General features: G+C 42.3%; 1 protein-coding gene across 2 annotated transcripts in view; it reads right to left on the bottom strand.

Annotated features, from left to right (window-relative positions):
• Positions 1 to 8,675: 8,675 nt before the first annotated feature.
• ARMC1 (armadillo repeat containing 1) overlaps positions 8,676 to 13,416 on the bottom strand; it is a 32,319-nt gene continuing 27,578 nt past the window's right edge. For both annotated transcript variants that reach the window (XM_075416066.1, XM_075416067.1), the window contains exons 5-7: positions 11,644 to 11,760; positions 11,478 to 11,552; positions 8,676 to 10,910 (exon numbers count right to left, since the gene is read on the bottom strand). In XM_075416066.1, coding sequence (XP_075272181.1) covers positions 10,719 to 10,910; positions 11,478 to 11,552; positions 11,644 to 11,760 — 384 coding nt within the window. In that variant the 3' untranslated portion in view covers positions 8,676 to 10,718. The remainder of the gene's footprint in view (positions 10,911 to 11,477; positions 11,553 to 11,643; positions 11,761 to 13,416) is intronic.

Genomic DNA, 13,416 nt, shown 5'->3' with positions numbered 1-13,416 from the left:
AAAAAGAATGTTTTTAAGTCCTCAGGAAATCTAAGTCCAGTTCATGGTGGGACTTTGTCAACTGCATTTTGATATTTAGTATTACCAGGACTGAATGGATGGATGGAAGAGCACAACAACATCACCACAATGAGTACTGCAAGAAGAGCAAAAGAAAGGAGCAAAGCATGCAGCAGAGGAAGCAGGTTTGCCCGAAAGAAAATGCCTACTTACTTGCTTAAGACTCATACTCTGAGCTGATCGATACTGGAGCAAGATGAGAAGTCCAGGCATAACGGTATTGGATTTATTTAGCTCTGTGAAGGGGAATGTTAATTTTAAGGGTCTGGAGTTAAGGTCCCAAAGTGAGCAGCTCAGGTCCAGAAGCCAAAACCGGTTTCCCCACCTTAGTGCTGATCAAGCCAGTGTTTTACAGGATGGCCCAGCAAGAAGCACTGCGCAATTTTGGTGGGTGCCCAGTTTGCTGAACAGCTCTCCCCTTGGCAGGGGAGAAGTTTGATTCTCGGTTTTTCATTTAGATCTCTCACACAGCAACTTAGCCCTTTCTTTGTATAAATAGGTGCCTTCATCCACTTTGTATTCTTTTAGAATGCCCATATTTAGAGAGTGGAGGCCCCTGGTTATGCTGGGATTCAGTTATGTTGCAGGACAGCCCTAGCTGTGCTGCACTCTACTACAGGAAAAAGAAGATGGAAAACTCCTGTACAGAGGCCAGTAGAGGTCATTTCTGCAGAAAAGCTGGTGCAAGGAGTAATCGCTAATAACCAAATGATTTTATTCAGAGTTGTAACTCTTCCCCTTGCCAGATTTAAGGGGCAGCCCCAGAAAGTTATGAGGGACATATGCTCTTGCCAAGATAACGCACTAACATTAGAAAAGACTACTCCTGAAACAGCGATTGCTTTGGCGTATGACTGTGGCACTGCAAACCAGTACCAACAATTAATATATGGCTTATAAGAATTGGGTCTCAGAAAAGGGAGACCACATTACCCATGAACAAAATAAAACCATTTTTACAAGATTTCTTTCTGTCGAAGAAGTTTCCCACTAACAGCAGTGGAAGATGTTGATCAGCTCACAGACTTCTTCTTTAAAATAAGCTGAAGGACAACATTGCAATCACAACAGCATTATGTGGGGGCATTTTTGTCAGCATTGACAATTTTTATCCTGTACAAATGGTGGTGTTTAACAAAGACATATGTTTACACAGATGGAGGAGGGAGGTTGTAGTAATGGTGTGACTGAAAGTAAATTGGATTGGTTGAGTAGCTGATACCAGCTGCCGCTTCAGTCTAGGAGTAGGTGGGTACATGAGACGGGTTGTAGTCGCTGGGACCACATACTGAAAGTTTGCTGTTACCGTCCGTTTAGGTGATCCCAAAATAATGACACAGCAACTGCTGTAAGCCCCAGAAGTGCTTTAGCTTAGCTACAGCTTTTGCTGCAGCTCCATTTGGCGAAGTGCAGAGGTTCCTTCTTGAGGAATCCTTTCACCGGCCCCCGTGTACGGGGAGCTGGCTTGGGGCTCAGGATTCAGCAGGATGCTTGGCTTTGGGTGTTCCCATCCTCAAGGAAACAAACAAGATGTCCACTGGTGGCATTTAAGCACGAAGGTTTTTTAGAGGCTGGCAACACAGCACACAGGTGAAGGCCAGACTCGGGTACCCTTACAGCTCTCCAAATGGAGAATTTGTTTAAAGGCACCCCCCCACCCCCACCCCATCCTCTCCCAGTGGTGGCTGACTATCCAACAAGCCAAACACAAAGACAACCGCAGCGCTGTTTAGCCAGAGTAGCAGGACATCCATCTTGCACAAGAAACACCGTTCTTGGAGCGTTAACACTTTGGCTGGTCAAAGAGGGGCTTCTAAAGACAAAAGCCCGTTTTCAGGATTTGGGTCTTTATGAGCTATCAGTACTGGAACATTAAAGTACAAATTGCTGTAGAGTTAATGGGAATGACACCTGTGGGCCCCATCTTTTACTACCTCATGCTAGTCTCGTGTGAGCAGAGGGTCCATGCCTCCCCACATCTTTCGCTTTACAGGCCCTGCTGTGGTCTGGTGGTGATGCTGTCGGACAGGGGAGAAAAGGACCAGGGAGGGCTGGGCTACATTCGAGCTTTCACTGCATTTTGTGGTATTAGGTTTTTTCATTCTCTTCTTCCTACTCCATTTAATTTAAATAACGCAGATAACTTTTGTACATTAAGGGTAGTACACATTTACAGGTAGTAGTCAGGTCTAACTCTTACTGCTGTTTACCAGATGTCAATCCGCTCTACAGAGAAGTCAGCATCGTGTGTCCTTACGTGTTATCTTGTATATTATGAACAGTGTCTGAATAAAGCATTTTTTTAAATTTCAACACATTACAATTTTTAAAAGATCTTAAGATATTTTTGGTGGTTTTCCCTAATAATTATCATTTCCCTTTCAGAATTTATAGACCCTTGATTGAGTTGCACCTCACTATTTAGCTAGCACTAGTGGTATCTGCGTCAGTGTTCATTATACTGGGGGTGTTATATATATATATATATATATATATATATATGTACATGGGAGACTGAAGAAAAAAGAAAACAGAGCACACTGACATTCTCAACTCATCTAACCCAGACACACAAATAGAAACCACAAGCGTAACATTAAAGAGGTCACAACGATTGAGACATCCCAGGTGAAGGACTAGCCATCACCACCTTTAATTTACAGAGTCCTAGCTTTGAAATGGAGAACATGCACCTCTTCAGTAACAAGCACTGCAAAGTCGTGCTTCAAGAAGCTGTTTCCACAGTGAAGGCTTATGCACAAAAGCACTATTTTTTCTTTCTTAGGACAAGATTTTGCAGGATAGCACAGAGTGTTTTCATTGTTGAAACTACTACAGTGAAAAAGATTTCAAAACCAGTCATTTTTTACTTTAGCTTTGTTTATTCTGTTGAAGGGTCTGGCTGTAACTTCTTTTAAATAGCAAGAGTAGCCTTCGAGCACGTGTAATTTACTGTTACAAACAGCAATGCATTTTATACGCCAGAACATCTACGCATATGGAGAAACAAAACCAGCTACATTGACTATAATAATAAGATTGCTTCAGCAGCCTAAATGACAGAGTTAATGCTCAACTATGTTAAATGGCTGCTATTTCCCTATTATAGTGGGTGATATATCTTCATTGCTTCAGTAATGTAGCCAACAATTGAGAGCTAAGTAGTAGCCACTCTTCACCTTCAGTAAGCTTTACAGGTATTTTATATGCAAAGAAATAGACTCCTTAAAATATGCCATTTACTACATCCCACTGAATTACAGTGTATAAACAGTAATGGTTATTTGCTAAAACATTACAGCACATATTTGTCGTAGCAAAGGAAGTAAAGCCATGAAAACAAGGACAACGTACAAGCTTTTAGTTTTATATCAAGACAATGAAAGCGAATGGCTTTGTCAATATTAAACGTGGGACTTCCCTATTAACAATATAGGGTTTTATAATCAAAAATCTATTATGGTAGTTTAAGGTTTTATTCAGAAAAAAATAATCTTGCAATAATACAAATTAAACTATCACTCTTGGACGGTCTCACATAATGTTAAATTAGTGCTGTTCCTCTGGCCAGGAGGAGCAGCCCTTTGCAAATGGAAAGCCTGTTTCTCTGGGAACTGGTTTCCAGCTTCCCTCCCTTCCCTCCCACCCTTCGCAAAAAAAGGAGACCCCTGATGGATCTTCCACCTGTCCTTCAAGGTTTAATACGAACCAACACACCCTGGATTCTCCCCCAGTGAAGGAAGCACAGCCAAAAGGTCATGCGACCAACGGGACATCTTGCTGTGCTCTCATTTTCAACCTGTGATCCCGGGGGAGGAGGAGTTCTACTAAAACATGCTCTTGAAAAGCAACTAAAAAGAAATACCACGTTGGTATCAGCTATATGATGGTGTATGTATGGGGAGTCCATAAAGGAGATCACACCTTCTTAGAGAAGTGTTCAGGGATTGAAAACTGCTAATGACATTAGTTGCTGGAAAGGGTGTAAACACCACTGTTGGGGTGAAGCTTTAACATATGTGAAGACAGCAAATGCCTGGGGTATGTATTGCACCTAGCACTGCTGAAACAAAAGCTTTTGAAATATATTGTAACATATGCAAAGATAGCTATATATTTTTGGGGAAACCAACTAGAAAGGGTATTTGTTACCAAAAGTTCTCCCTTACCTAGAATTTCAACAAATCAGTAAGGACTATTGTGAGAAGAAAACTGGCTTTCAACCACGCCTGGCTCGCAATGCAATCCTGTGCATAACTCAAATGTTTTGGCTTGGCCTGGATAAATGCCAGGTGCCCACCAAAAACCGCTCTATCACTCCCCCTCCTCAGCTGGACAGGAGAGAGGAAATACGATGCAAGGCTCGAGGGTCGAGACAAGGACAGGGAGAGATCACTCACCAATTACTGTCATGGACAAAACAGACTGAACTTGGGGAGAAAAGGGAGCTTAATTCATCACCAATGAAACCAGAGTAGGAGAGTGACAAAATAAAAACAGATCTTCAAACACCTTCCCCCCACCCCTCCCTTCTTCCCCGGGCTCAGGTTCACTCCTGTTTCTCTCCCTCCTCCCCTCAAGCAGCGCAGGGGGACGGGGAATGGGGGTTACGGTCAGTTCATCACACGCTGTCTCTGTCACTCCTTCCTCCTCAGGGGGAGGACTCCTCACACTCTGCCCCCACTCCAGCGTGGGGTCCTTCACACAGGAGACAGTTCTCCATTAACTTCTCCAAAGTGAGTCCTTCCCACAGGCTGCAGCTCTTCACGAACTGCCCCAGCGTGGGTCCCTTCCACAGGGTGCAGTCCTTCAGGAACAGGCTGCTCCAGCGTGGGTCCCCCACGGGGTCACAAGCCCTGCCAGCAAACCTGCTACAGCGTGGGCTCCTCTCTCCATGGGTCTGCAGGTTCTGGCAGGAGCCTGCTCCAGCACAGGCTCCCCACAGGGTCACAGCCCCCTTCAGGCATCCACCTGCTGTGGCGTGGGGTCCCTTCCATGGGGTACAGGTGGAGATCTGCTCCATCGTGGACCTCCGTGGGCTGCAGGGGGACAACCTGTCTCACCATGGTCGTCATCATGAGCTGCAAGGGATGAGTCTCTGCTCTGACATCTCGAGCACCTCTTGCCCCCTCCTTCTTCACTGACGTTGGTGTCTGCAGGGTTGTTTCTTTCACATCGTCTCACTCCTCTCTCCCGACTGCCATTTCCCACAGTTTTTTTCCCCCTTCTTAGTTGTGTTATCCCAGAGGCACTACCACCATCGCTGACTGGCTCGGGCTTGGCCAGTGGCAGGTCCATCTTAGAGCTGGCGGGCACTGGCTGTATCAGACATGGAGGAAGCTTCTCACAGCTTCTCACAGGGGCCACCCCAATAGACCTCTGCTACCAAAACCGTGCCACACAAACCCACAACACTGAATAAGGAAAGTTGCTTACAGCAGGTTTGACTTCTGCTCCAGCCAGAGGAGTTCAGGCAGTGCAAAGGCCTCTCTTAAAATGAAGGGCATCTCAGCTTATTTTTGTCGTGAAGCGTGAATGAAGAATCAGGGACAGCTCACAGAATTTTGCACTTCCCAGGATTCCCGAGCAATTTGGGTAAACAGACTCAGTTGTGCAGTGTGTGAAAGGAGGCCAGAGGAAGAACACCTTTGTCAAGACCCCGTGCTGTGGATGTTCAGGTGTCTGTGGGGTGTTCGGTGTGAACAGTGTGCTGGCTGCCTCCTGCCAGCTGACCACGTGCTCCCCTCTTCCACCAGCAAGCACCCAAGGGGCAGCTCCCCACGCCGGCAGGCTGGCATGCCCACGTCCCTGAAGGACTTCAGCGAGAAGAGGTACGAAACAGCAAGGCATTCCTCCAAGCCAGCAGTACTCCGTTATTCTCAGTATTTATGCTCAACTCAGTGCTCCGATTGGAAATGAAAGCAATGATCTGGTCATATGGTGATTTCGTGGTATTCAGTTTTTTTATGCTTGCTACTTGAAAGACCCTTTTTTAGGCCCCATCTGGAGTACTGTATCCAGTTCTGGGCTCCCCAGTTCAAGAAAGATGAGGAGCTACTGGAGAGAGTCCAGCAGAGGGCTACGAGGATGATGAGGAGACTGGAGCATCTCTCCTATGAGGAAAGGCTGAGTGAGCTGGGCTTGTTTAGCCTGGAGAAGGCTGAGAGGGGACCTTAGAAATGCTTATAAATACCTGAAGGGTGGGTGTCAGGAGGATGGGGCCAAGCTCTTTTCAGTGGTGCCCAGTGACAGGACAAGGGGCAATGGGCACAAACTGAAGCATAGGAAGTTCCACTTGAACATGAGGAAGAACTTCTTCCCTCTGAGGGTGACGGAGCACTGGAACAGGCTGCCCATGGAGGTGGTGGAGCCTCCTTCTCTGGAATTCAAGACTCGCCTGGACATGGTCCTGTGCAGCCTGCTGTAGGTGACCCTGCTTCGGCAGGAGGGTTGGACTAGATGACCCACAGAGGTCCCTTCCAACCCCTACCATTCTGTGATTCTGTGATTCTGCTGGTCAGATATATCGCCATGCACTGCTGGCATAGAAGTGCTTTTTACAGGAGAAGTGTGGTTCCAGTTGTGATTTTATTCAGCTCCTTAGAAACGCTGGTCAGGTAAACGCAAGCACTGCCGGCTGACTGACCTGAGCTGCAGGCACTCAGCAAGTATTAAAACGCTGCTGGAAATTATTTAGCTACCAAGTTCTGTCCAGTCTTTGTGCCACGAAGAGGCCGAGCTGCTGGGGACTTGATCCAGGCAGCAGCCTTTGGATGCTAACAAAATAAACAACTTCTGCCACGACAGCTGGCACAAAAATAGTGTAAGAGTGTGCATCTCCTCTGAGATGTTTTTGTACCTCTAGACAACGTTAACTGCTTTAATGGATCTTAATTCATTCCACAGGGGAAGCTCTAACTCTTCCAGTCACTAACAAGCCCAGTGCAACGTGTACACAAATGCACCATAACGTGAAGAAGTACGTATCAGCTTATAGATGTAGACATTACTCTCCATGCTTTAACCAACATACATGCAAATACTGCTAATTTAAATCAGCTTTTTTCAACTCTATTCAAAACGTGCATGTAAAGCAGGCTAAACAGGTAGAACATCGCCTGCTCCGCGTAAACTACAAGAAATAGGACAATTTCTTTCTGTAACAGCTTTATATTGAGCTTCAGAGCAGGAATTTACACAGCCAGTCTCACCCCTCAGGCTAATTAGGTGCTGTACCTCACTGAAGAAGTCTCCAGTGGCCCCACCACTCACCCTCTTTCACCAAGTAACCTGCTCTCAACTTTTCCTGAAGAACTACAATCAGAATCTGAGATGGGTGGAGAGGTTATTCTCATCCCTATCTTAATTTATTTTCAGTCCTTAATTTTAACAGATTTATTCACTTCTTAGGAACTCAGAATACTTAGGTACAGATGAAGAAACAGGAAAGACTATACAGTCCAGCCTTCTGCAAAATGAATACAGCAAGGAATATGCTGCTGCTTAGTTTTATTAGGGATGTTTTTAAACTCTGCTAGTTGACAGCTGGAGCGTTGTTTGCAGGCAAAAAGGGGCACCCACATTTTATTTTACATTGCAGGCAGTTACAGGAGTAGTTCACACCTGCCAGTTTGCATCTGCCTAGGTTCTCACTGTTTTCCTCCGAACTAGCCGCACACAGCGCTCCCCCCATCAGCTTGCACGGCCCATGGCAAAACTCAGCAACACCAGCTATTTTTGTACAGAATAAGCCATAGGTGGTTGCGGAGTGGGAAAGCTATGGAGTGTATTGCATTTCACAATGCTGCAGAATGCTTACAGTGCTGTGACAGCTGTTCACAGAGGCACAGTTATGCGCCTCAATTTTGCCTCTACCTATCCCATAAGCATTTACTCTTATTATGAAGAAACATGGTAGTGATTATTCTATTATGCTTTACATGGCTATAACCCTAGGACAGTTTAGGAGCTTAAACCATGATGCACGTGGTGGCTTCCTCGGAAATCCGAGTACTTTGCCACTACTGCAACGCAGTACCAGTGCTCCATCTCTCAGGTCAGCTTCTTTTTGGAAGCCTCTAATTTTGTAGTATTTTTTTTTGGTCGTCTCCTTAAGTCAACGGGCTTTCTTATCCTTAATCTGAGAAAAAAACCTGCAACTTTTTCTGATCTGAAAAAAAAGCATGAAATTAATGACTGAGCGCTGTGTTTGCTTTTTTTTTTTCCTTTTTTTTTTAGTTTTTCAAAATCAGAGGTATCTTCAGGAATGTTTCTTCTTAATTTCCCTAATGAAATATGACCTACACAGCATGTTATACAAAAAATACCTAATGTCCTAAAGAAACCCCTAAGAATGAATGTGAGATGATGTCCTTCAGTAGCTTCCACTTACCTACTTCTTACAAAAACTTTGTTTAAAGTGCCAAGTATGTTCTAAACACATACAAAAAACCCACTGTGATACACAGCAAAGGTCTCATGACTGGGTATTTGCATTCCTCTCTGTAAAAGATGAGGATGATGTATTTCTAATACCGCAAATGGCTTAAAAGAACGTCAGGACATCTAAAAAGGCACCAGTGTTTGTTTAAACATTTAAAAAGGCACCAGTCATATTTTGTTTAGTTATATTATCCTTTATTATTTTACAATATATTTCAAAAACTTTTACAGATGCCTTTAACTGTTCTACAAGAGCTGCAATACTGTCATAAAAGCACACCTACAGACCAAATGCACAGACAAACTGTAATACCTACTGGTATTGAACCATTAATATCCAAAGGGTGTAGTCTTTTAGTAAACAGATGTGCAGTAATGCAAATGCAAACGGATGTCAATGCAGAAAAATAAAACTCTGCATTCATGGCTGCAGAACAGAGGACTTTTCAAACACATTTGGTACTGTAACATTCTAGACAGCAATATGAGTAGTATTACATATTTAAAGCAATACATGCCCTGAAAAGCCTGTATTTTCAATCTGTGCGTGTAAACCTGAATCAAAAATAAACTAGATATATTAAAAAACATGAGACATCTAGTCTGCCAACAAGTTTTTCTTTTTTATCCTAGAATGACAATTAATTTGGGCAGGTGAACTCCGACCTGCGTTATTATTTTACATTATAATTTCCTCAGCATTTCTGTAGTAGTATGACAGCCTGTGAATTTTATTTTGTTTTTAATTCCTTGCTCATAGGCACAGGGGAATAACTTTGACGTATTAAATTTTTTTTTCTGAGTCTCCAAGTGGTAAATTAATATTATAGCAAATACATTACCACAAAAAAGCATTGTGTAATGAGGTTTATAACATAAAGTTCGCAGCTGTATTTCTCTGGTGCAACAAAGCAGTGGCACTGCAGTTTTCAAGCACTGTGTATTGAATCCTCTCAGGCACACAGGGTTTATTAACAGCTCAGATGTGTATTATTCTCTACCTACAGAAGTTTTGCTTTTATTACCACTTCTAGTCACAGAAATTACCAAGCCATCTTTAAACCTATACTGTCTGAAAGTAACCAGGTAAAGCCAACTGTTTGCACACGTTTTTAAGCCTGTCCAAGCTGATGTACTTTCATGGGAGTCTCATGAAAGACATTAGAAGGGAACAATAGTTAACGTTATCGGATCTGTTAGGTAAAAAAATAAAAAGGGTTAAAGTCAAAATTTATGAGTGTGGCACTGTGGCAAAAGAGGCATTCAGTTCTGCTTTATTCTTCAAGTTTAAAGTTTCAGTTACCATTAAATATTTGCTAACAGTGAACACCATTTCTTAACCAAATACAGCCTATATCCCTCTATTCTCTGCAGACAGAGCTGCGGTGGGTCATCACTACATTAGACCACAGCTTTTTTTGCTACAGTCTTCCCAGCTAGACTAAACAGCAGCCAGTGGTATGTATTAGTTATATACATCAGTCAGTCACATCCATCATTACAAATATGTTCTAGTTAGTTTACTGTACAATGAATGTATACATATGTGTGTTTATTCAATCCCTTCTTTCTTAATCTCAAGCACTCCAGTGGTTAAGGGCAGGCTGGAAAAAAATTCAATATACATAGCAGGGTTATAAATTTCAAGTCTGTAGTGATTCTAGTTTAATAGCAAAAGGGGAATGTCGTGCTCATGCTGGGTATATGGTTAGCAAAAATAAAGGCAAAAAAGGAGGCAGGCTATCTCTGGAGTCCAAATCTAGAACATTAAACAAACTAACGTTACTCCAAAGGGATGCAGGAATAAAAAGGGCATTTTATTTAATGCAGAACTAGAGCTATTAAGAATTTTCTTTCACAGAGGCCCTGAGACTTGAGTTAAATGGTTTCTCCCTATCGTGTTTCATGTGAAGTCAAACTTAAAGCTCTGTACACATAAATATTTGGTATATAACAGTGGACCCATTTTTAAAAAGTGAAGCAATAAAATCTACACGAAAAACAAATGAAAGAACAATTTGATTGGAGGCCTCTGTCCTTTGACCCCTGCCCTATCAGGCTAAATGTCCAATAAAATGTAAAATGCAGCATACATTTGCTCAATCTAAAATTTTTGTAATGACTTATTGCAAATTGCACTTGGCAGTTCACCACACCAATGGAAAACTGGCCCCCCTGTTGGTTCATTCACACAGTCTTTTAACACCAAATACAAGTCACCAGTAGAAAGATCTCGATAGAAAGTTTGCTGCCGTGCTGAGCCAGCTTGCTGCACCTTCCGGGTGCGACCCAACACGAGACACTGCTTTGTCCTGTTCCTTAGTAGGGCTTTCATCTTCCGGTAAATACTCAGGTAGATCTGTATTCTGCTCTACTTCCACTGGCGTATCTTGGAACGGAACCAGCATCTGATAAAACACAACAGATTAAAATTATGTCAAATGTTGTAACTTAAAAAAAAAAAAAGTTACACATATACACACATTCAGGATGACAGGCATATGTGTTGTGAGGCTCCTCCCCATCCCCCTACACAGCAAGAATATTAATGGTACATACCATATATCCAGAATCTCCTATGCTTAGAAGATACACAAGAAAAGCTCTGGCTTAACATGGAAGAAAAAATACCAAATATAAAGACATACCCCTTTTTCTGTAGTTGTGAAAGAAAAATACTTCAGCAACTGCAGCCAAAAAAACCCCAACAAACAACTTGTTCACTGTGATCCTTTTCATATCATTAAGGAAAGAAACAATTACAGTATTTTTATCCTTCTTCTGAACAGCGAGTTCTGTAGAACTGTTCCATGGATACAGGCCCTGATACAGGATACCCTTTATTCTCTTTGTACTGTACATGCAGCACTCTCACAAAATTTTGCCTGGTATCAGATATCGTGGGCACAGAAGTGCTGGTATTAAAGATACAGCTGAACTAGAACAATTGGTATTTAGAAAGATGCAGATCCTACCTCCTCACCACTTTCACTTTTCACAACTTGCTGTGCCTTCATAACTTTGGTTGACGCTATTGCCGTTGCCAGCGCCTGCAAGTACACAGAGCAAACCCAAGAGCTTAGTGTGACAGAATGCAATAATGCAATAATGCTAGGATCTAGAGGGTTACTGAGCACTTACCTCTGCTTTTAAGTCTGAGCGAATTCGGACCACGCACCTTTGAACAGCCATTTGAAAAGTAAAACTAATAACACCTTTAATTTTCAACAAGGCTTCTTCACAAAGATTCCTTCGAGACTGAAAAAGAAACAAAAGCCCCACAACTGAAGTACCTGCACAATACACCATGTGAAAATGCTAATAATTAATTGTCAAGGAATTCCTGCATGTCTGAGGGCAGGTAGTTACTCAACAGCATTTTTGTAAAAGAAAAACTGACATACATTTTAGTGCACAAACATTAAGACTCTCTTGCCAGAAAAAAAAGAGAAGAAAAAAATTGCTTACACTTTAGAAGTCAAACAAGGATGGAATCAACTGTAAATAATTAGAGAAAAGTGCTGAAAAGCAAAGAATGTTTTTCTCCGTATGATCAGCTAAACAGTCCCCTCTGGTTAAGTTCTGATTGACTGAAGTGCTCATTGATGAGTAGTTAGTGTTTAAGTTGCTATTTATCAGACACCTTGCATCCATACTGACTGCATGCATCAAAGCAGCTGTTGTATCTTTCAGCTGCTTCATCTGTGGCAGCTCATGGACATCACTGCACAGCACAAGCTTAGTTCTTATTTCAAAGGGAAATATTTGGTTGATAACCCACAGAATGTTATGTTTAAAGCAAGTGACATCACCTACTGTGCTGTAACATTACATCGACCTGTACCAGTTGCATCTGTTCTGCATTATCTTAGAATGCTCCATTATTTTTTTTCCTTTTAATATTTGCACAAGACAGTTGTAACAAAAAGGATTAAAATATACTTGTAGAGACTGCGAGCACATAAGAGGAAAAAAGAAAAGATGCACTGTACCAGAAATAAACCAACAGCCTTACAAGGGTTCAAAATAATGATGTATTTAACTTTTACTGCAAGTTCCTGCAAGATTTTAAATAGTAAGTTATTTCCAAGCATATTTATATTCGTTCTCAAATAATCACTAGTCAGTATTTGGGACAGCTTCATGCACAAGTAAATTAAATTATTTTAATCTCTGGAAGAACTAACTGAAGCAGGGGTTTTTTTAGCAGTTTAGCATATATATTGAAACAATTCATTTGCATACGTTTACGTAATGAAATAATGAACATTTTTGAGATTCACAAAAATAACTTTGCTGGATAGGCTACCTTTCCTATACCCGGGGAATACCTCATGGCAAGATGACAGGCTGCCTTGCATGAGTGAAACTGGAACCTACTTTTGGACACAAGAAGCAACACATTCATAGCTTATTAGCCTTAACAAATAATTTATGCTTACATGGCTGTACAGCAATTGTGTGACAGAATTTGGCTTTTTACTCTGAGATCCCAGGTTAAAGCACAGGCACCTCAGTTTAATTTGAGATGAGGCTTTCAGTGACCAGGTAACTGGTGAGTCACTTAAAGACAAAACCTGCCAAGGTCCATACAGACTCCTTAAAAGCTGGAAGCTTGGCAGCCACCGGCCTTCCTGCACAAATGTCTTTTGCAAAGTATGTGTAACTATGGCAGTTAGGCACAAACCCCAGCAATACGCAGCTTGACATCGTTCTGCATGGTACTCCTGAAGTGTGGGCACAGGGTAGGACAGGTACAGGGTAGGACAGATGAAATTGAGGTTATTTTCTTGCCCACCAAACCCTGGTTACCAGACCCTAACAAATACTACTAAAATGTACAGACTAGAAAACTTACTGAGGGGGATGCCACAGACACCTGAACTACTGCTGCTTTTATTTTTTTAAGCTTAT

The sequence above is a fragment of the Opisthocomus hoazin genome, chromosome 3 (genome assembly GCF_030867145.1).
Source record: "Opisthocomus hoazin isolate bOpiHoa1 chromosome 3, bOpiHoa1.hap1, whole genome shotgun sequence".
NCBI lineage: Eukaryota > Metazoa > Chordata > Aves > Opisthocomiformes > Opisthocomidae > Opisthocomus > Opisthocomus hoazin.
The sequence above is the reverse complement of the archived record's forward strand: the minus strand, read 5'-3'. Positions and strand labels throughout refer to the sequence as shown.